Source organism: Phocoena phocoena, chromosome 9, assembly GCF_963924675.1.
Source record: "Phocoena phocoena chromosome 9, mPhoPho1.1, whole genome shotgun sequence".
NCBI classification, from domain to species: domain Eukaryota; kingdom Metazoa; phylum Chordata; class Mammalia; order Artiodactyla; family Phocoenidae; genus Phocoena; species Phocoena phocoena.
The window spans coordinates 8,705,544-8,728,326 of record NC_089227.1 but is presented as its reverse complement, the minus strand read 5'-3'; the positions used below and the strand labels follow the sequence as shown (position 1 = coordinate 8,728,326).

Genomic DNA, 22,783 nt, shown 5'->3' with positions numbered 1-22,783 from the left:
AAAAGCCGCCAGTTCTTAGGCGTAGAACGTCGTCTGTGAAGTGATAGCATCAAGCCCCTGGGGTGTCCCTGTCCCTTCAGTAGGTGAGGGTGGATGGCAGGGCCGCTCATTGGGCCCTGTGGGGAGCTGGATATGTGAGGGGACTGGGTAAGACCTGGGGCAGAGCAGCGCCTGCTGCCTGCTCCCCAGAGGGGCTGACGCTGGGCAGAGACCGTTTCTCAGACCATGGCCTTCCTGGGGTGTCAGGTGTGAAAGGAGACCTGAGACGCAGCTCTGTGCTTTGCAGGCTTGGGGACACTTTTACTGATCTCAGCTGCTCATATGCTTCAGGAAGTTGGGTACCCAAGCTCAGCCGCAGGAAGTGCATGCCTGCACAGTCTACCCCAGGCCAGGGTTTCAGCTCCATGCTGTGGGAATGCCCCATCTTCCCTGTCCCCCAGTTCACCACCCCGTCTTCTTGTAACTACCACACCCCATGGCAGGTAGAGGGCAGATTGGGATTGGAGGAGCAGACGGGTCATAGCATCCAGGAATGCCGCTTCAGAGATGTGTGCTCTTGGAAGTAGTGCTAATCAGGAGTGGGTTTCAGGGCATATGAAGAAAACTCCAATCATGGTGGCTTGAACAAAATAGAGGTTAGTTTTCTCATGGATAAACTAAATCCAGAGAGCAGGCAGTTCAAGGCTAATGTGGTGGCTTCACAAGCATCTTGACCAGACCCTTTCTCTTTCATTATTCTGGCTTGGCTGCTCTGCCACCTCATGGCCCAAGATAAATGCTGGGGCTCCAGTCATTGCATCTGCATTCCAGCCAGCAGAAAGAAGGCAGAGCTGGCAAAAGGCATATCTCTCTCCTCTTGAGGATGCTCCCTAGCAACACTTCTGCGTATAGCTCATTGGCCAGAACTCAGCCACACAGCTGCACCAAGCTGACAGGGGAAGGGGAGAAAGGCAGTGCATTGGCTGAGACCAATGCCTTTATAGAACTTGGGTTCTGTGACCAAGGGGGTATGAATGTCGGGGAGACTGCCAGCAGTCTCTTGCCACGCACTTGCATCTGAGACCCTGACATCGGTGGGTCCATGGAAATGTGCTGGTGTGGATCGATACCCAGTGGCTTTCTTAGTGGCAGTGATACAGAACATTTCCATCACCACCAGGGTCTCGCCTCGCTTGTGGTCACACCTTCTCCCTCCTCACAGCCACCCTTAACCCTGGACCCCACTAATCTGTTCTCCATCCCTATAACCGTCACTTGAGAATGTTGTATAAACGGAATCACACAGTGTGTGACCCTTTGAACTTGGCCTTTCTTATGCTCAGCTCTATGCTTGGGTCCTTCCAGGTTGTTGCTGGGATCAATAGCTCCTTCCTTTCCGTGGCTGGCTGGTATGCCGGGTTGGAATGGACCACCTTTGTTTAACCACTCACCTGTTGAAGGACATTTTGGTTGTGTCAAATTTTGACTATTACAAATAAAACTACTATAAACATTCAGGTACAGATTTTTTACGTGGACATAAATTTTCATTATTTTTGGATAGATGCCGAGGTGTGCCATTGATGGGTCATATTTGGTTTTGCTTTTTGTTTTTTTTTTTTAAGAAACCGGCAAACTGTCTTCCAGAGTGACTGTACCATTTCACATTCCCATCAGCAACATATGCGTGATCCAGTCTCCCTGCGTTCTTGCCAGCCCTTGGTCCTGTCACCACTTTTTTTAAAGAAAATATATTATTGTTCTAATAAGTGTGTGGTGATGTCTCCTTGTGATTTTATTTTGTATTTCCCTGATGGCTAATGATGTCAAACATCTTTTCAAGTGCTTATTTTCTTTTTTGTGTGTGTGCTATTTTGTTCTTAACAACTTTTATTACCAAAAGATGCATGTTCCCTATTAAAATTTCTAGCTGCATACTGATCTAGGAGCATTCTCTCAATGGAAAGAGTCTTTATTCTGACTTTTATCTTTCTGACATTGTAAGAAGGTTTTAATATCACTGATTTATTATTCCCCTCTGCTGGCCGGTGAGCTTTTATGTTTTCAGCCAAACTGTCTGTACAGCATTTCATCTACAGATCTTTACACATGTGCAAAGATACAACAAACAAAGCACAGGGGAGAATTGTGACAGTGAATTTCCAAATGGTCCTCACAAAGCTACTTTCATGTCCCCCCAAATTTGAGGGGAGTAAGAAAAACTAAAATACAAAGTATTAGTTATGAAATTAAAGAGATACTTCATACTGTAAAGTAGATACAGGCTAGCTCTGCAAGGGAATGACCTTTAATCCACTTTTAAAAAGAAATAAAAAAGGGCTTCCCTGGTGGCGCCGTGGTTGAGAGTCCGCCTGCCGATGCAGGGGACGCGGGTTCGTGCCCCGGTTCGGGAAGATCCCACATGCCGCGGAGCGGCTGGGCCCGTGAGCCATGGCCGCTGAGCCTGCACGTCCGGAGCCTGTGCTCCGCAACGGGAGAGGCCACAACAGTGAGGGGCCCGCGTACCGCAAAAAAAAAAAAAAAAAAAAAAAAAAGAAATAAAAATATGTGTTTATGTATTTCAAGATTTAATCCCTCATATAAAATGCTATGCTTTAATATTGATCAAAAAGCGAGTGCTTATATTTCTATCCATGTGTCTTTTTGGCCACGCTGCCCAGCTTGTGGGATCTCAGTTCCCTGATGAAAGCCCAGAATCCTAACCATTAGGCCTCCAGGGAGCTGTTTGTATGTTCTCTTCTTTGGTGAAATGCCCCTTGTGTCTATTGTCTGCTTTCTAACTGGATTTTATATTTTCATGTTTTGTAATATGATCCATTCTGAGTTAATTCTTTTTATAAAGTGTGAGATTTAAGTTCATTTTTTTTGCTAATGGATCTCCAATGGCTCCAGCACTATTTGTTTAAAAGCTTTGCTTCTACCATTGAATTGCTTTTGCACTTTTGTCAAAAATCAGTTGACCATACTTGTGTGAAGCTATTTCTGACTCTCTGTTCTGTTCCATAGATCTATGTGTCTGTCCTTCTGCCAAAACCATATTGTCTTGATTGATATAGTTATGTAGTGAGTCTTAAAATCAGTAGAGCAATTCCTCTCACTTTATTCTTTTTAAGAAAAATGAGCTATTCTAATCCCTTTGCTATTCCATTTAATATTTAGAATAAGCTTGTCTAGCTACAAAAAAAAAAGAATACCCTGCTAGGATTTGACAGGAATTGACAGTGCGGAGAGGATTGACATTTTCCCTATGTTGAGTCTTCTAATCCATGAGCATGGTATGTCTGTCCATTTATTGAGATCTTCTTTGATTTCTTTCATTGGCATTGTGTAGTCTTCAGCATACAAGTTCTGTATGTGTTGTTAGATTTACACCTAGTATTTCATTTTCTCAGTGATTATAAATGGTACAGTATTTTAGTTTTGGTCTTCACACGCTCATAGCTAGTATAAAGAAATATGGTTGATTTTTTATGTTTATCTTTTATCCTATGACCTTGTGGAACTCACTTATTTGTTCTGGGATTTTTTTTCCTCCCACTGGGGTTTTCTGTGTAGACTATCATGTCTGTTTCTGTCATGTCTGCAAATAGGGACAGTTTCATTTCTTTCTTTCCCATCTGTTTTCCTTTTATTTGCCTTCCTTGCCTTATGGCACTGGTTGGGGGCACTGCATTGTATTCAAGGTGAGGGTGAGCCAGAAATCTCTGGCTTACTGCAGATGGTAGAGGGAAACCTTTTACCTTTGAGTGTGATGTTAGCTGCAGGTATTCTGTAGATGTGCTTCATCAAGTTGGGGAAGTTCCCTTCCATTCCTAGTTTTCTGATCATTTTTATCATGAGTCGATATTGAATTTTGTCAAAGGATTTTTTCTGTATCAGTTGATATGACCGTGAGGTTTTCCATGTGGTGGTTGATATGGTGTTAATACGATGGATTGCATGGATGTTCAAATATTTAAACAGCCTTGCATATCTAGTAAAGGTCATGGTGTAGGCCTCTACTTATATATAGCTGAATCCTATTTGCTAATGTTTTGCTAAGGATTTTTGCATCAGTATTCATGAGGGATGTGACCTCAAAAGTGGTTTTCCTTTTTTTAATACTGTCTTAGTCTGGTTTTGGTATCAGTATAATATTGACTTTATTATTTATATAAATTTATTTATTTTATTTGTATTTATTTTTGGCTGCGTTGGATCTTCATTGCTGCCCGTGGGCCTTCTCTAGTTGCAGCGAGTGGGGGCTACTCTTTGTTGCGGTGCGCGGACTTCTCATTGCGGCAGCTTCTCTTGTTGCGGAGCATGGGCTCTAGGCGTGTGGGCTTCAGTAGTTGTGGCATGTGGGCTCAGTAGTTGTGGCTCACGGGCTCTAGAGCGCAGGCTCAGTAGTTGTGGCGCACGGGCATGTGGGATCTTCCTGGACCAGGGCTTGAACCCGTGTCCCTGGCATTGGCAGGTGGATTCTTAACCACTGTGCCACCAGGGAAGCCCCCAATACTTACTTTATAAAGTGATTTGGGAAGTGTTGACTTCTATTTTCTGGAAGAGATTGTATAAAATTGATGTTAATTCTTATTTAAATGTTAGGTAGAATTCACGATGAAACCATCTCAGCCTGGAGATTACTTTTGCATGAATTTTAAAATTTTGAAGTAAATTTCTTTAGCCATTATAGGGCTTTTCTAGTTATCTTTCCTGTTGGGTGAGTTGTGGTAGTTTGTATGTTTCAAGGAGTAGGTAATTGATCTAAGTTGTCAAATTTATATGTGAACTGTTGTTCACAGTATTTCCTCATATCCTCTTGATGCCTCCAGGGTCTGTAGTAAAATTATATTTCTTTCCTGAATTTGTTAGTGTCTTTCTTTCTTTTTCTTTGTCATGCTTGCTAGATATCTGTTGATTTTACTGACATTTTCGAAGAACCAGTTTCATTGCTCTGTGCTGGGCACTGTCCACGGCACATGAGCGGGGTCCCTTAACCCTCCACATGGTGCCACCGCACAGGTGCCATGTAACCCCACTTACAGACACGGGAACCCCAACACCAAGGATGAGATAACTCACCTGGGATCTCGCTGCCAGCAGGTGGCTGAGGCGAGATTGCATCTCAGATCCCCAAACCCGGCCCCCCAGACTCTGCAGTGGGCGAGGACCCAGGAGGAGGGAGCATAAGAGCTCTTTTCTTTAATAAGTGGAGAATTTGACACTATCCCTTCCTTTCTTTCCATGACGGGCAGCGGAGGGCATTGAGAACAGCCTCAGAAAAACTCAGAAACCGCTCATCTTTCTCTACAAATGTTGTCCACACCACCCCTGGGACACGCGTCAACAGGTACATCGGCCGCCTCCTGGAAGCCCGCCAGATGGAGCTGGAGATGGCGGACCTGAACTTCTTCACCCTGAAGTACAAGCAGGCTGAGCGAGAGCGAAAGGTGAGTGCGGGGGGGCTCTGGGGGGGCTGGGAGTGAATGTGGGTGGCCCTTCTCCCTGTAGTTCTAGGCATCCCTGGTGCCCTTGGGAAGACCTTGACGTCTCCAGGAAGCTGGGCGGCTGACGGTCCTTTTCTGTGTCTTCTAGTACCACCAGCTTCAGGACGAGTATTTCACCAGCGCCGTCATTCTGGCCCTCATCCTGGCCGCCTTATTTGGCCTTGTCTACCTTCTAATAATCCCGCAGTAAGTACTGTTCCGGGTCCATCAGTCAGAGGAGAAGGTCACCAGGAGTCCTTTTCTTTTCAAGTTCAGGTTCGACTCCCGCAGTCACACTGCTGCAGTGCCCTGGCCTTTGGGGACGGCCTGAGCCACACACCAGTTCACCATTTACCGGAGGAACTAGCTGAGCACGTCTGATGGCAAACGTGTGGAGCGCTCACTCACAGCTTTTAATTTTAAATGTGCTCAATTCTCAGACACCGTATATTTTCAGTGACTCTGTCCACACCACATGCGCCATTGACCTCATGACAGCGTCTGCGGCAGGAGACAAACAGGGCACCAAATGGGCACCCTGGTGTCTAGGTGCTTCCCATTTTCAGAAACATTAAAATGAGGAAAAGTAGGCTTGGGAAAGGAACAAAAGCGTAATGATTTTAATAACATTTAGTCATCATAAGTCAAAGTGAGTGGCAGTTTTTGTTTCTCAGCAAGAAAGACCCCAGAAAATCTCCACTTTTCTTCCAGACGTACCACTTTCTTAATAAACCTCCCGAGTGGAGCAGTTCTCCTGTGAGTTTCCAGAAAGTACATGGAAGCCGCCCACCCACCCCACCCCAGGACACTGTGGACACACAGTGGCCATCTGCACGGCCCTATGTGGGGATACATCTTTTCCTAGAAAAACCCTTACCAGTTGAAGCCCAGTAAGAGAGTGGTGCCCAGCAGCCAAGTCTGTGCAACCCCAGCCCTTCCTGCATAGGGAAAGCATCTCTCAGGCACTCCCAGGACTAGAGAGACCCTGGGGGGCTTAGAAGTTGGGGTGGACACAGGAAGGGCTCCTCCCCTAGAAGACAGCCAGCATGGACAAGTCCCCAGAGACCGCTGTTCCTTCCTGGGGGCCAGTGATGGGTGAGGCAGGGGAGGAAGGGTGGGTTCCCAGGCATTTCTCGGGCACACCTCGCCCGGCCCAACCCACAGTGCCCACGTGTCTTCTGTCCTAGGAGCGTGGCCGTCCTCCTCCTGCTGGTGTTCTGCATCTGCTTCCTGGTGGCCTGTGTCCTGTATCTACACATCACCCGGGTCCAGGTATATGTGTGCTTGTGTTCTCTACCTGCTCGTTACCTAGTCCAGGTACCAGTGTGTGTGTGTCTTGCACCTGCACATCACCTGAACGGGTAGGTGCATGGCTTCTGCCTGCCCTGTTGGCAGGACAGGTGGGGTAGTGGTGGCAGTTTGTCTGCTTGCCTTCTTGGCAGGTGGAAAGAGCTGTCCGCATGTTGGGAGTTCATGAAGCCTGTCATGATGTGCCAGGTGCAGTTTGGAGTTCTGGGAAGGTGCCCCATGGACACAAGGGTGGGTGATTGGTAGTGACTGGATAAATGAACACAAGGTGTGACGCTCTTCTCTGTGGTTGGAGCGTCCTGTGGCTCGTTGTGGGTTCCTGTCCTAGCCTGGGGCGGCCACACCCTCGAGGATGCTTCATTGGCTTTGGAGCCAGGGCTGAGTGCATGGCCCCGTGTCGCCCATAGCTCCTGGAAGAGGGCTCTGTCCTGGTCCCGCACGCCTCTGTCACATCCTGAACCTTCACTTTCAAATGTCCCCTGTCCCCACTAGACCCCCACTTCTCACGTCTGACAGACCCAGGGTTAATTTTGCACAGTTGTTGAAGACAGCTACTTCTTGAGAAGATGAGCTCTAGTTTTATTTATTTAAATTTTTTATTATTCATAGGTAACTTGTTGAGTTAAGAAAAAGTGCTATTTATTCAAACCACATTCCCAGCTCTTCGATTTCATAGATGGAGTGGCGTCTGGTTTGGTAAACTGGAATTTCCCACTTCAAATAAGATTGCTTTATTCACCTAATTTCAAGTGAAAGCATGGCAAGTGGATGCTAATTTCTTAACCCGTCCCATTCATCCCCAGTGTTCAGAATCTGTGTACCTGATGGACAGTTTTCCTGGAGGAGGTGGCCCTGGCTCCCCCAGCCCCTTTCTTTCCACCCACACCCCCCTCCTTGCCCTCCCCCATGGGCTTGAGCATTTTTTCTAGGTGTGCGATTTTGACCCATTGCTTCATGGGTCCGCTCGGAGCGATGGTCAGGAAGCAGCGGGGTGCAGCGTGCATGGTCCTGGCAGCAGGCAGCTGCGGGTCGCCCGGCCAGTGCGCGCCAGTTCAGGGGCCAGCTTACACGCTCGCACACTCCCCTTCGCAGGCCCTGCGCCGGGCTCGGAGCTCACCGTGGGGCTTGTGCAGAAGACTGGGCGCCAGGCGACAGGAGGGGCCAGACAGCAGGCAGGCTCTGGCTGGGGAGGGTGGGGACAGGCAGCGGGGGCAGGGTCATCCCGCAGAGGCCAGCACGTGCTGAGATGGGGAGACGTGAGTGGTCACGGCTGTGCATGCAGGCGGGAGGGTCCATTGCAGCTGAGCATCCCCGAGAAGGCCTGGGAGTCAACTGGGCAGAGTGCCTTCCTCTGTGACGTAGAAGCGGCCACAGCCAGGGCATGCAGCCGGTGTGGCAGCTCCATTGCTAGGGGCTGCCAGCGCGAGGGCCTCAGTGTCTCCGTCCGTGAAAGGGACGGACACTGGAGCTGATATTCATGATGTACTGGGAGCAGGGCCTGGCACACATTCTTCCCGTATTTCAGCCTCACTTTTCTGTCCGCCGTCCCAGTCACCCCTTCGTGGTCCCCTGAGCGAAGGTACCGCTCAGGAGGTGGGGCTCCTGCGTTGGGCTTCCTGCCCTCCCTACGGCCCTGGCAGGGCTGGCCTCCGGGGAGGAACAGTGCCCTGCCCACCGTGCCCCCGGCCCGGCCCACCCTAGACCCCGCGAGCCGCCTGCAGGGGGTGGGGAAGGCAGGGAGGAGGTCTGCAGTGGTGGTGAGATTCCACTTACACTGGACGTCGTCGATGAATGGACAGTGCCTGGGAAGTTAGAAAACCTGTAGGTTTTCCCTCCGTGGGGAGGGAGACAGAGCCTCAGCAGAGGACAGTGACCCTCCGGGGACACACTCGAGGGCTCTGCTAGCCCCTGAGGGTGCCCCGCCGTCCCCGTGACGCATCCTTTTCTACCTCAGCCCCAGTGGCTTCTGCAGTGCATCTGTGTGGGGTTGAGTTCATGTATTTAGCATAGGGTAAGTCATATTTTTTAAACTTCAAATTGCAACTCTCTGGGGGTCTGTGAAATTAGGGGTTTTTTTGCTTGTTTTTGTGTGTGGTTTTTTGTTTTTTGTTTTTGTTTTTGTGAGATGTGAAGAAAAGGAATGGAATAGGAATGAATGAAAATGCCATCCTACATCAACTGTAGTCAGGGTTTCCCGGAAGTTTGCTTCAGTTGTGCGTACCCGTGCGCCGTAGTGTAAAACGCAGTTCTTACTGCACTTGATCTTAGCCAAAGGCTGATGTCAGGTTTGATGCCTGGTCAGAAGCCTCTGAAGCCCCCGCCCCCATGGGAGCACGTGGTCTCTGGCCACGCCCTGTGCTTCTCTGGGCCCTCAACACGCATGGGCGGAGAATAAGCCCAGAGCGCAGAGGCAGGGCTGAGTGGAGAAGGCTGCGGTTGTGTAGTTGTCGGCTTTGCCTCGGTCGTTTAGACTCTGCAGCCACGCGGCTTCGGCAGAGTGTCGCCCGCATTAGGACTGACCTTCCACGGTGCCGGGCGGTCACCCCTCCTTTCGCCGGCCATCTGGTGCGGCCGCGGTTTCTTCCGTGTGTCGCGCCCTGGTCACAGCACGCTCCACGGCTCCGCTTCTCTGCAGGGCACCGGGCAGGGTCGTGCTCTGCATCCCCTTGCCTCGCGGCCTTGTCACACTGTTGGGGTCCTTTGTGAAGGCCATCAGTCTTAAAATGAACAGACAGCCCTTCTTATCATGCCTGTGTTCCTACCCCTCCAGTTGCTCCCAGCAAACAAGCCCCAACTCCACGTGGGTCCTTGTGATTGTCATTATTAATTTCCAGAGAGGTATTTTAACTCTTGTGTATTCAATCAAACACGTTCGTAGGATCAGGCATTTAGCATGGAGTGAAGAGGGTCTCAGTACCCCGAGGCTGGCCGTCACAGCTCTTCACCATTGTGTGATCCAGGGGTGGCCTTAAACAATTATTTTGCAGGTAACAGAAGAGCCAGCTCAAATGGTCTTAAATGAGAAAGGGAATTTATTGTCCTATATATTCGGAAAATCCAGAGGGAGGCAGAGAGGGAGGGGAGGAGGGTGGGCCCAGGGCTGGTTTTATCCAGTGACTCCATTCAACTACCTGAGACCAGTTTCTCTCTGGGTCTTCTAACTGCCCCTATGTGCCGTCTCAGCCCAAGCCTGTGCTTCCTTGGGTGGCCCAAAGCCATCAGCAACCCAGCTGTACATCCACGTCCACCCTCCAGGCCCGGAGGGGGACACACCGTGGGCAGGGCTTGCCCAGCCTTGGCCAGTGGCCCTCCACTCATCGCCTCCCAAGAGACATTTGTCCTGTTTCCACCTCTCCCGCAGCACCAGGGGCCAGGCCCCACTCCCGGTGGTGCCCTGGGGGCTCCTGAAGCCCACCCGGCCAGAAGCAGCATCTCCAGGGTTTGCTGAGTGAAAGGGTGAGCAGCCCATGCTTCTTGGGGCTGGGGGCAGGAGTCCCCCGGCTCATCCACGGCCTTGCCCAGGGCTCAGTGGGAGAGAAGACTGGGACGGGCGTGATGCAGGTACTAAGACAGCGGGGCTCACACCACCGCAGAACAGCTCCCCTGCGTGAGGACCTCAGAGGAGATCCGTGTTTCAAGGAAAATACAACAGTATTGGAGCCTAGAACTGGGACCCAGATCCATATCCACCACTGTGTGAGCTGGAGCGGCCCACTCTGTGTCTCCTGGACTGTAGAATGAGTGGTGTCTGGGCCGCATTTCCTCACCGGTAGAGCAGGATCGGTAATGATCCCAACTTCATAGCGGGGAGGATAGAGGGATAACCATGTAGATGGTCCCGGGCTCCCTGGCTGGTCGGTGTTTTCTGTAATCTCCCTGTGGTCTCTATTTGCGTTTTCATTTCTAATTTCAGAAGTGTGAATCTAAGAAGAACTTCTTTTATCCATGAAATCATTTTTGAATATTGCAAAATGTGTTTATTAAATAGACTTAAAATAAGTCTTCTAATAACTTGACAAAAATTTTATAAAGCCTGTATGAAGAAAATGATAAAACTTAGTTAAAGCATATAAGACACAAATAAATGGAAAGTCTTACCATTTCTGAGATAGAAGGATGCAATATACTGAAAATGTCAAGGTAATCTGTTCAGTGATTTTCAGTGCCACCCAGCGTCACAGCATCTTTTTAAAGACTCCAGTTTTCGTCTTTTTTAGTTTTGGCAGCTTTTTCACCGGGGAGATTAATTATATGAAAACAGCCAAGAAAGGTGTGTGAAGGATGAATAGTCGGTGAGACTCTAGCTGCGTACAGGTGGCTCTCAACATTCTGTACTGTGATTTATTTACCGTGAGCACGATCGACTTTGTAATAAGAGGCCGTTTTTTCACTAACATTTTGTTGTTCAGTGTTTTCCAGGGTGCCTGACGATCCAGATCCGCACCGTCCTGTGTATCTTCATCGTGGTCTTAATCTACTCCGTGGCCCAAGGCTGTGTGGTGAGTGTCTCTGCTAAGCACGGGGCTGGGCGTGGCGAGAGCCGCCAGGCGCAGGTACGCGGGGGGCCCTGCGGGGACCACCCTGGAGGGCCTGGCCCTGGGCTGGGGAGGGAAACAAGGGGATCAGAGATGGGCCTGGGGGTGCCCAAGGAAGTGCGGGGTGGGAAGGGGACGTCACCCAGTGCAGGACACGCGATCCTCCTGGGAATGGAGGCCCGGCCTTCCCAGTGCACAGAGGATGAAGCTGGGCAGAGAAACAGGAAGGAGGGGGTGGGAGGAGGGTCAGGATGGAGCTGAGTGGTTTGGGAGGATGGTAGGGGTCTCATGCCCCCAGGCCCAGGCCCTGGGGAGCCTGCCCCCTCTTGGGTAGTCAGGAGACTAGAAGGGCCGGGAGCAGGCAGAAGTTTCCGAGGCCCGGCTGATGGCGCTGCGGGAGCGGGTTGGAGCGGGAGGCCGTAGGGGGCTGGGAGCAGGGCGCGTGAGTGTCCTGAGTGGGGCTCCTTCCACGCTCCTGGGTCCTCTGTCCCCCTTCCAGGTGGGCTGCCTGCCTTGGGCCTGGAGCTCCAGTCCCAACGGGTCCCTGGTGATCCTGTCGTCTGGGCGCCGGGACCGCGTGCTGCCCGCCGTGCCCTGCGAGTCTGCGCCCCACGCCCTGCTGTGTGGCCTCGTGGGCACCCTCCCGCTGGCTGTATTCCTGCGGGTGTCCTCCTTGCCAAAAATGATCCTGCTTGCCGTGCTTACCACCTCCTACATCCTCGTCCTGGAGCTCGGCGGGTACACGAAGGCCGTGGGGTAGGTACGCTGTTCCGGCTAGAGCCGGTGGCCAGGCATCGCCTGTGTCCACGCGAGGGGCCCTGTGTTCCGACTTGCTGAACAGAAGCTCGCCGGTGCCCGGGCTTCTCCCTTTCTTCACTTGGACCCACGTTCCAGCCAGTCCTCGGGTTTCCCCGGGGATGTGGCTCTCCGCCCGGGTCAGTCCCGGGCGCCGCTGGGGGTGTCGCGTCTGAGGGGCCTCTGGGGACCAGCCTTGCGTTCGGGACACTGATGTGGGTTTCCTTCCTTTTCTTCCCCAAGGGGTGACGCCATCTCGGGCCGCAGCTTTGAGCCGATCGTGGCCATCCTCCTGTTCTCGTGCACGCTGGCCCTGCACGCCCGGCAGGTGGACGTCAAGCTGCGGCTGGACTACCTGTGGGCCGCACAGGCAAGAGGAACCCCTCAGCTTCCGTGGGGTGGGGGGGGCGGGGGCCCCTTGGGAGAGGTGTCAGGTGGGGGCTCCTGGCTGGACGCCGGCGGCTCTGTGGATGGCACCATTGGGGCCAAGGAGCAGGAAGGCAGGCAGGCGGGGGGGCAGTCTGACGAGCCCTGTGCGACGGTCAGAGTTTGACTGCTTTGCCAGCAGTGAGCAAAGGCGTGCTGGCAGAGGGGTGACGGTGCAGAGGGGCTCGGCCTCCGCTGGCCGGACGTGACAGTGGGTCTCATCAGGCTCGTGGAAAATTCCTGAAGATGCCGAATCTCGCATGGCCCGCTCCAGATTTAGGTCTGTGGTTGGGGGTCAGGACCTGACGTTTTTACAGTGCATGCTGGGGAATTCTGAAACGAGAGGGAGAGACACGGAGGAGTAGCAGACCCGTGAGCTGTCCTGGGCCCTGAGCCCCTGTGTCAGGCGACGACCCCAGAGCACAGGCACACCGGGCATACCCAGGGCCACTTCTGGGCTCAGCCCAGGTCACGCGTGGTGTGGTGTGTCTCCGAGCCCCCTCATCACCTGTTCCTTGTCCCCTTGTCACCTGCTCTGTGTCCCCGACTCTGGGAACCGAGACCTTCCGGCTTTCTGGTCCAGAGGTCAGACTCCATCTGTGTAACTTGTGCACTTCTTGGCTCTGGACACATTGCTTCCCCTTGGTTTCCTCATCTAAAAACGGGGAGGCGGGTGTGCGGTAGAACAGGGGCTGCAGGGGACTCTTCTCGTCTGACACATGAAGAAGCAGCCCTTGGCTGTCTGAGGGAGTTCATTCTGTTCAGTCCTCCCAGCAGCCCTGCCCGGGAGGTGGGATTACAGATGGGATCAGACACGGATGTGACGTGCCCAGGGCCAGGGCTGGAATGACTGGAGGTCCCAGCAGGTCTGTGGTGGGTAGGAGCATCCGCATACCAAGGATCCTGTGTGTAGCCAGGGTCCCAGCCCAGAGCCACGTGGCTCTGAGCCAGGTGTCTGGGTGCACCCCGCTGTCACCCCACACTCTCCCCCCTGCTGGGGGGCCCAGGCTCCTTTTTTTTCTGCCTGCCCACACCCTTGCTTCAGGAAGACGGATGACGCCTGTCTGTGTCCTGCGGTGGAAGAGGCAGGAGGTCAGTGGCTGAGGCCCTCGCTGGTCAGCTGTGTCGGGTGGGCAGGAGGTGGGCCTAGAGTTAAGTGGTCCTCCTCGGGAATCCCACAACTCCACCTGGGGTCCCTTGTCCGCAGTAGAATGGAGTGAGGACCCTAATCCCGTGTGGGAGTATATTGGTTGGCTTCTGCAGAGAGGAGATTTATTCCCGGGATTGGCCTGTGAGGTTACGGAGACTGACACGTCCCGCCGTCTGCCACCTGCCGTGAGAGAACAGGAGTGCTGGGGTGTACGTAGTCCAGTCTGGGTCCCAAGGTCAGAAACCGGGAGTGCTGATGTCCGAGGGAGGGGGAAGATGGACGCCCCAGCTCAGGCTGAGAGCGGAGTGCCCCTCCTCTGCTATTTTCTTCTCTTCAGGCCCCAGGGGATTGGATGATGCCCACCCACGTTGGAGCGGGCGACCTCCTCCCGCAGTCCAGCTGTTCAGAGCTAATCTCTCCTTCAGACACACTCAGAAGCGATGCTCACCAGCCATCCGGGCGCCCTGTGGCCCAGTCAAGTTGACACATGCATTAGCCATTGCAGTGAGGAATAATTACACTTCCCTTCCCAGCAGGCTTGGCGCACAATAGGTGCAGACACTGTGTTACATCTGACAGGCTGTAGGCCCCACTGGGCTCTCTCCGGAGCCACTGCTGGGTGTTCTCCCTGTGGGAAGGAGGGGCAGGGAGGGGGGATGGGAGGGCTGGCTGTGATGGGGGCGGAAGGCAGCGGCCGCTCCAGTGGAAACTGCTGTTCACCCTCTAGTTTAATTAACCTGGAAAAGACAGATGCTACTTAAACAGGTTGCTGTCTGCACACCAGGGCAGGTTGTATTCAAGATCATGAAGAATCATTCCATTATTCTGGGTAAACAAAAGAAAGAAAATGTGCGTGTGTGTGTGTGTGTGTGTGTGTGTGTGTGTATCTGTGCACACACGGATGTGCTAGGTGAAAAGCATGGCTTATTTATTCCTTTGTATACAGCAGCGTTGCTGAGGTGTAATTCACATCCCACGTGGTTCACGCACCCATCTAAAGTATACAATTCAGTGGCTTTCAGTATATTCACAGCATCGTGCAGACAACACCACAGTCAGTTTTAGTACATTTTTATGCTGCCCAAGGAACCCCCATAACCATTAGCGGTCGCTCCCCATTTCTAGCCACCCCCCAGCCCTGAGCCACCACTCATCTACTTTCTGTCCCTGTGGGTTTGCCTGTTTCTTTATTCTTCAGCCTGTACTCTTAAGTCAGTGCCTGTTCTGGACACACTGACTCCCTGTGTGCGGCCAGTGGGAGCCCTGAGCCAGCCCTTGCTGGGACAGACCCCTGATTCGCAGGGGCCTGTGGCCCAGCCCTGTCTTCACCCCATACCTGGATTCCAGGTGGGCAGGGGGCCGCAGAGATCTGAGCCCCCTGGCTCCCTCTCCACGGGCAGGGACCCCCCAGGTGAGCTCTCTGGAGAGCACTGGCCCCAGTTCCTGTGCAGCTTGGGCAGGGCCCCTGGTGAGGGCGTAAGGGTGGGAATCCACCTGATTCTGGCTCACCCCGCTCCTTGGGGCGCTCAGGCGGCCGCCTTCACCGGTGCCAGATCGAGGCTGCAGCCCCACCGACATGTGCACACGATGCCCAGCCAGGCTTCTGGGAAGAGCCTGGGCTTCTCTGGGCCTCTTGGACGCTTGAGACTCAACCGTGGAAGGGTGAGGGGCTGGTGTTGAGGAAAGGGGACAAGGTGTGTGCCAGGAGGGGGAACTTCACGGAGACCCCGGGGGTAAGGGTGGCGGGGAGACCATTGAGGGGTCAGAGCCCCCCGTTCTCTGTGGGCAGGGCTGACTGCTGGCCCCAAAGCCAGGGTGGCAGGATCCCATCCCTGTCTCTGGAAGGTGGCCTGGCCATGGAGTGTGATGGAGCAGGGGCAGGGGGAGGCACCCCGGGATGGGGACCCCACAGTCCCAGGGGCCTCCAGGGGGCAACTTGGAAGTGGCCCTGTAGAGCCCCGGCATGGTTGTCCATCAGGCGCGGGGGTTGCGGTAGAGGTGGGTGTGGTCTCAGGCACGTAGCACTCAGTCTGGGCAGAGGGCAGAGGGCACGCTCCAGACCAATGAGGTCAAGAGAGCTAATGGCACTTGGACCATCTGAAAGGTGGGGCAGGGATAGGACAACCCCAGGCTGGTGCAGTGCCCAGGGCACCACAGTGGAAGGGGTCCTCAGAACCTGGGACATTTTGGGCCACCAGACAGGATTCACGACCTTCAGCCAAGGGACACAGCCAGCCCACAGTGACCATGCTGGGAGGGACCCAGCCACGCTCTCCTGCCTCCCCCGCAGCCCCTACTGATGTTCCCACTGGCCGAGCCCGGCCAGAAGCCAGCGGCCAGGGGGCCTGTAGGCAGAGCCCTCTGGGTGGGTCCTGGGTCAGCGCAGACGCCAGGGGAAGAGGCCGGCACACACCATTCCTGGAAAGGGCACGTGGCTGCTGCAGTTTGCCAGAGCCGCGCCAGGTAAGGGAGGACGGCCTCTTCGTGGTGGGCTGTGCCGCTGAACTTGGTCTGTCCGGCTCCGGCCGGGTATCCAGGGTGACCGGGCAGGCTGGTCCCCGAGATGTGTCTGCTCGCCGTCCACTGGGCCCTCTGGTTTAAGATCTTTCAGTTAGGAGTAGCTACTCAGAGCTAGGGAAGAACGGTCCAGGAAGAGCTGGACCGGCTTGCGGGTGTGGGAGATGGGGTTTCCCACTCGTTGACTGGGTGCCCGTTCTGGACCTCACGCTCAGAGAGTGGGATTGAGGCCCCGGCTGTCGGCTCCCCCAGCCGGGGACCCCTTCCCCCAGGCAGGCAGGCAGGTTCTCTCGTCTGGATTGGCAAGAGCTGTTCTTGGCATTGGTGTCCCCTTAAATGTTAACTAAGTCCAGTGGTTGACCCTGTCCTGGGGTCCTCTGCCAGCGATACCCCTTGCACACCCGGCCCCACTGTGAAGAGCGCTTTCCGGGGAGTCTGGTGCAGGAGAGAACCTCTGTGTCACGGGGGAAGGATTGCCTACATGGAACACACTGACATATTTTTCTAACGATGTGTAACGAGAAACGCCTCGCTTTCCTGTAAACGCAGCAAAACAAGGAAATTTCTAGACTTTGCCCATTTGCCCCCTGGATATTTCAGCATGTCCTGTAGAGGCACATCAGAGTGCCTCGAACTGTTGCAAAATTGCCAGACCAAAGACTCAGTGGGTTAATTATTTATTGAGACCCAGCTGGTTCTAGAAACCTAAATAAACTGATGGGCTTTTCCTTCCTGACGACTTCCTCAACCTCTTAATCTGGAACTAGCGGAATGCCTTTGCTCCAGTGATTTTTTTCTTTGAAAAAAATAATATAATGATATGATGTGATGTCATTATCATATGATATGATAAGATGATATATGATAATGATATTTTAAGATAATCATGGTGACACTTATAATTTTGATTATGATAAAAATTTCTCTGTCTACAATGAGTGCCTATTCGGACGGAAATTCCCACTTGTGCAGTGGCCATTCTCAGCACTCGGTGGCCGGGGGGAGCTCAGACGTGGAGTTCCCAGTGGCTGGGCTGAGCTGAGGCCTGCTGCAGCTCCTTCTCCAGTCACTTCCCAGGCCTCCTTTCTCCACACGTGTGACAGGCCCACGGCCTGACCGGGCCCCCAAGTTGGTGACATTAGCCTATAAATATAACACCTGATAGAGTCTTGGAGATTTTGGAGGAGTTAGCTAGGGAGAGGTTCTGTTGCTGTTGGATGGTGTTTTATATATGTCAGTTAAGTCAGGTTCTGATTTTCTCTCTTGTCATTCTATCAAGTTTTGAGAGAATGGTGTTGGAATTTCTAACTACAACTGTGGATAGAACTTGTTGCAGTTCTATCAGTTTTTGTTTTATGTATTTTGATGATCTGTTATTAGGTGCATAAATATTTAGGATTATGTCCTCTTGATAAATTGAAACCTTTTCCCTCTGATCAACAAAAAGACGCTCTTCGGGCTCCCCTGGTGGCGCAGTGGTTGAGAGTCCACCTGCCGATGCAGGGCACATGGGTTCGTGCCCCGATCTGGGAAGATCCCACATGCCGCAGATTGGCTGGGCCCTTGAGCCATGGCCGCTGGGCCTGCGCTTCCGGAGGCTGTGCTCCGCAACGGGAGAGGCCACAACAGTGAGAGGCCCGCGTACTGCAAAAAAAAAAAAAAAAAAAAGATGCTATTGTATACCTGTGGGCTAAAACCAAAAACTCCAAATAAATATCGATCCCTAAAAAAAAGACCTTCTTTTTCCAGGTAATATGCTTGGCTCTGCAGTCTGCTTTGTCTGATATTAATATAGGTAATCCAGCTCTCTTGTTATATGTTTTTCCATCATTTTACTTTTAACCTATTTGTATCTTTTTATTTAAAGTGGATTTCATATAAGCAACGTACAATTGGATCTTGCCTTTTAATCGAGCTGTTCCATTTACAATTAATGTGATTATTGATGTGGTTGGATTCTAATCTTTAATCTTCCATGTTGCTGTTTCCTATTTGTCCCATCTGTGCTTTGCTTTCATTTTCCTCTTTTTCTATTTTAGGTTAATTAAATATTTCTATTATTCCACTTGATCTCCCTCTTTTCTTATTAGCTCTAACTCTTTGTTGTATTTTTTTAATGGATACTTATCATAGCTTGTCTTCAAGTGGTATTATACGACCTCACATACAGTATAGGAACCACAGCAGCAGTATGTACATCGGTTTCTTCCATCCTAGGGATTTTGCCATTGACATCATCATAGATTTTATTTGTACATATATTATAACCCCCCAAATATATTATGATTTCCATCATAAACATTAAAGTCTATTTTAAAGGTATGTTATAATGAGAAAGAGTATTTTTTGTTTACTCACATAGTTACGCTTTCTGGTGCTTTTCATTCCTCTCTGCAGATCCAGGCTTCTGTCTGTTGTCATCTTCCTTCTGCCTGAAGGACCCACTTTAATGTTTCTTGCAAGTCTGTTGGTAATGAATTCTTTCACCTCTTGCGTGTCTGAAAAATTCTTCATTTTGCCTTTGTGGTTGAGAGATACTTTTGCTGGGTATAGGATTCTGAGTTCATGATCTTTTTTTTCTGCTCAGTGCGTTAAAGATGTTCCGCCACCTTTCGTCTGGCGTTGCTTTTAATGATAAGTCTGCTATCATCTTTATCTCTGTTCCTCTGACCCCACCTCCCCTCGTGTTTCACCCTCTTGACAGTGGGTTGGGGGCTTCTCTGGATGCCTGTGCCCCGTGTGACCTGACCAGCCTGGTCCACCCTGAATCTCCACACTTGTCCCCTCCGCAGGGCAGCCGCTCCTCTATGGAGACAAGCACCATCATTGATCACCTGCCCAGCTGATGCAGTTGTTGATGCACATGTCTCACAGAGTGCCTTTTCCTCAAGTGAGACTAAATTATCAAAGGGAGGCAACTAGGAATGATTCAGTTCAAGAGTTAGAGATGAAGTCCTTCTCACCTGGGGACTGATGACCCTCTGTCTCAGCTTCTCTGTGTGCTTTGGAAAGGCCCTTTCCCTTTCGGTGCTTCCCCAGGAGGAGGTGGTTCTCAGAGCCTGGGTGTCCCGAAGAGGGGGTGTGTGTACCCCAGAAGGCAAGTGAGATAGCACAGTGGGGTTTTGGAAGAAGACACCATGATGGTTAGCTTCTGTGTGAACTTGGCTGGATCACGAGGTGCCTAGTTATTTGGCCAAAGGTTTTTCTGCATACGTCTGGAAGGGTATCTCTAGATGAGATTAGCATTTGAATTGGGTTCAGTAGAACAGATTCCCCCTCCCAATGTGGTGGGCCTCATCCAATCCATTGAGGGAGGCCTGAATAGAACAGAAAGGTGGAGGAAGGGAGAATTGGAGCCCCTCTCGCCTGACTGCACGATCTGGGACATCGTCTCTGCCCTCAGCACCCCGGTTCTCAGACCTTCAGGAGTTACACCACCAGGTCTTCTGGGTCTCCAGTTTGCAGACAGCAGATGGTGGGACTTCTCAGCCTCCATAATCACGAGAGCCAACTCCTCCTCATAAATCTCTTCCTGTATATCTATATCTGCCCTATTGTTTCTGTTTCTCTGCGGAACACTGTGTAACAACATCAGAAGTTCCGTTTATAGTTGAGCGAATCTGAAAATTAAGAAACGTGCTTTCCTCGTTGAAGAATGAGCTGGCTGGGTTGATCTCACTCTGGCCAGATGTCACTTCTAGGACGCAGGCAGGGACATCACTGCCCAGGCATAGCGAGGCCGGTGCCACCCTCACTCACTTGCTCATTTTTAGCGAGCTGTCCTTAACTCCAGCTGCTGGGTCAGGGTCTGCTCGTCCGGCTGGTTAGACCGAAAGCTTCACAGCACCTCATAGGGGTCACACCAAGAGTCACAGGGCACAGCGGCTCACCGGTCATCTGCCGGGAGTTGTCAGGTTGTGCTATTTTTTTTTTTTTTTGGTTGTGCTATTTTTTGTTTTGCTCTGTTCTGTTTACCAAAAGATAGTGATCCCAGGCTGGGTGCCCTTCTGAGATGCCGTGTAGCTGTCTGTAAGTGTCCCCTGGTAATTAATTTCTGGAAGGTAAGCTCCCATAATCTGTCCTATAGAGTCAGGGGTCAGATTTTTGACACGTGAGAGGGAACGTGCTTTTTTAATTTAATTCTTTAATTTTTAATTATTTTGTTGAAGTATAGTTGATTTACCATGTTGTATTAGTTTCAGGTTGGTTATCTATTTTATATATAGTACTGTGTATATGTTAATCCCAAACTCCTAATTTATCCCCCATCCTCTTCCCCTTTGATAACTAAGGAAACTATGCTGTAGAAAAAACTTTTTTTTTTTTTTTGGCGGTACGCGGGCCTCTCACTGCTGTGGCCTCTCCCGTTGCGGAGCACAGGCTCCGGACGCGCAGGCTCAGCGGCCATGGCTCACGGGCCCAGCCGCTCCGCGGCACGTGGGATCTTCCCGGACCGGGGCACGAACCCGTGTCCCCTGCGTCGGCAGGCAGACTCTCAACCGCTGCGCCACCAGGGAAGCCCGAGAAAACATTTTGAAAATGGATGTTGGATGTGTCTCTGTCGTGTGATTTTGTTTACAGGAATAATGTATATTACCCACAGCTCTGTCTTACCAATACTTCCTGGCTGGTTGGAAAGCCTTACAAAAAGAGAACTTCAGTGGATTTTCATCTTATTTGTGAAAAATATAACGATCCAACTTCTTCTGCTTAGTTTGTAAGAAGATAGACATTTATCAGTCAGATTTCAACAAAAACGTTCACATCCGTGGATGGATTAAAAAGTAGTTGATTATTTAGAAAGAGAGCTAATCTGATAACCCATAAATCTGAGTTAGCTGTAAATAAATTGAAATAAACCGAAATTAGAACGAAAGCTTTTCAACACATAAAGTGTTTGGAGAGAGCAAAAATTTTTGTGCCATTAATAAATTTCTAAACACCTGTTAGTTAAAAAATATTATTTACTTTCTCTTTACCTCATCTTTCAAAAAACTTTCTTTTGTGTGTCAGTGCACACGTGTTAACAGGAAATTAATTATATGTGTCTTAGGAGAGGTTCCCGTTTCCCTTGTGAGGCCTTTCTTCCCCACACGGCTGTGTCTGCTGATACCCATCTCAGCCGCTGTCCACAGCCACAGCCCTGTCTGCAGGGTCCATGCTTGTCTGAGCCGGATCCTGGGGCTCCTGGGCTCCTTCTCCTGTCCTCACCTGCAGCATGTCTACCCGCTTTAAGGGGCAGGATGAAACCTGTCGTGCATCAGCCTTGTTGCTAACTGACGGCTCCTGTGGACCACACATCGTGTTTTCCCAGAAAACGCCCTAGAGGAGGCCTGGGACTCCTGGCTGGCCCCCCTTCCTCCTGGCAGCTGTGGCCTGAGGCCTCCTCACATCCACCTTTGGGGGTCTCACATGGTTGCTTTTAACTGGTGGAATCACTGCATGAAATCCAGCAGCGTGTAGCCGACCACTTCAACTGTTATTATAATAACACCACCAAAAATAGGTGACACTCTTCAAGGCTTACGAGCTAGCACATGCCCTCCTAACCCCTTGATAGGTAGGAATGGTGCCTCTATGAATGGGTGTTTCATTTCATGACGAGGTAATTGGAGCTCTGTACCCGGCCACTTGAACCAGGGTGTGCTGCCCTCCATGGTGTGGGTTTTGGTGGCGGCCGCAGGCCATCAACACGGCATGCCTGTGACATCGTCACTGCATTCAAGGGTTTGTTGCCCCTGTAATGCTGATGTAATGTCCCCCCAGTTGAGCTCCTTCCCTGGCTGTGGCCAGGTGCCAGATGTGGAAGTGGGGGACAGTGACCCACAGTGATCCGGTGGCCTCCATTTCTGAGGGCTGGCACCTGACCTTAGGCTGCCCTCAGCACTTTGCCAGCATCACCTCTTGAGCCCTCATGGTGGCCAGTGAGTGGGGCCATCACCACTGGTTGCATTAGGCTCTCAGGGCCCTGGAGCTAAGAGGCCAGCCAGCTGGGACCCGTACCGCACCTGCCATCTGCTTGGCCACGTCCCCCAGTTGGACCCGCCGGCTTCTACCCTCTGCTCCACTTGGTCTGCCCCCCTGCCGGCCCCTGCAGCTTTCTGCTTTGCTCAGCGCCCAGAGACTTGTGAGTCCTGCTGAAAGCCAGGAGATTCTAGAGGACACAGGAGCTTAGGGAGGGTCCACCGCTGGCTTCGGGCATTCCCAGTGAGGCCGGCAATGCTCCGGAGGCACATCGGAGGCTGCTGGAGGCCTGGTGTGTCCTGGGAGTGGGCACATGCCCCACAGAGGGCTGCTTCAGGCCTCTGGTTCCCGGAAGATGGCTGGGGGTAGACCCTGGAATTTGGGGCCAGGCCCCTTATTGCCTGTCCTTTGGAAGCTCTAGCTGAACCGGGTGGTGGCTAGTCCAGAATTGCGTGGATCCTCTGGGCCCCTAATGTTGATCTAGTCACTCCCTGGAGGGGGCGTGGAGATGAGCCTGGTGGAGACCATTGGCATACTTGGCATTTAGCTTGGATAGCAGAGAGAAGCATGCGTTACAGGTGTAATGATTCAGAGCTCTCTTTAAAGAGGGTAAGGCAGAC

At 51.8% G+C, this 22,783-nt stretch overlaps 1 protein-coding gene across 1 annotated transcript in view; it reads left to right on the top strand.

Moving 5' to 3' along the window:
- The window catches only part of ADCY1 (adenylate cyclase 1), a 114,333-nt gene that overhangs the window by 77,065 nt on the left and 14,485 nt on the right, over positions 1-22,783 (top strand). Inside the window, exons 9-14 of the mRNA XM_065883787.1 lie at positions 5,238-5,432; positions 5,578-5,675; positions 6,656-6,740; positions 11,186-11,275; positions 11,811-12,067; positions 12,350-12,476. Of these exons, the coding sequence (XP_065739859.1) occupies positions 5,238-5,432; positions 5,578-5,675; positions 6,656-6,740; positions 11,186-11,275; positions 11,811-12,067; positions 12,350-12,476 (852 nt within the window). The remainder of the gene's footprint in view (positions 1-5,237; positions 5,433-5,577; positions 5,676-6,655; positions 6,741-11,185; positions 11,276-11,810; positions 12,068-12,349; positions 12,477-22,783) is intronic.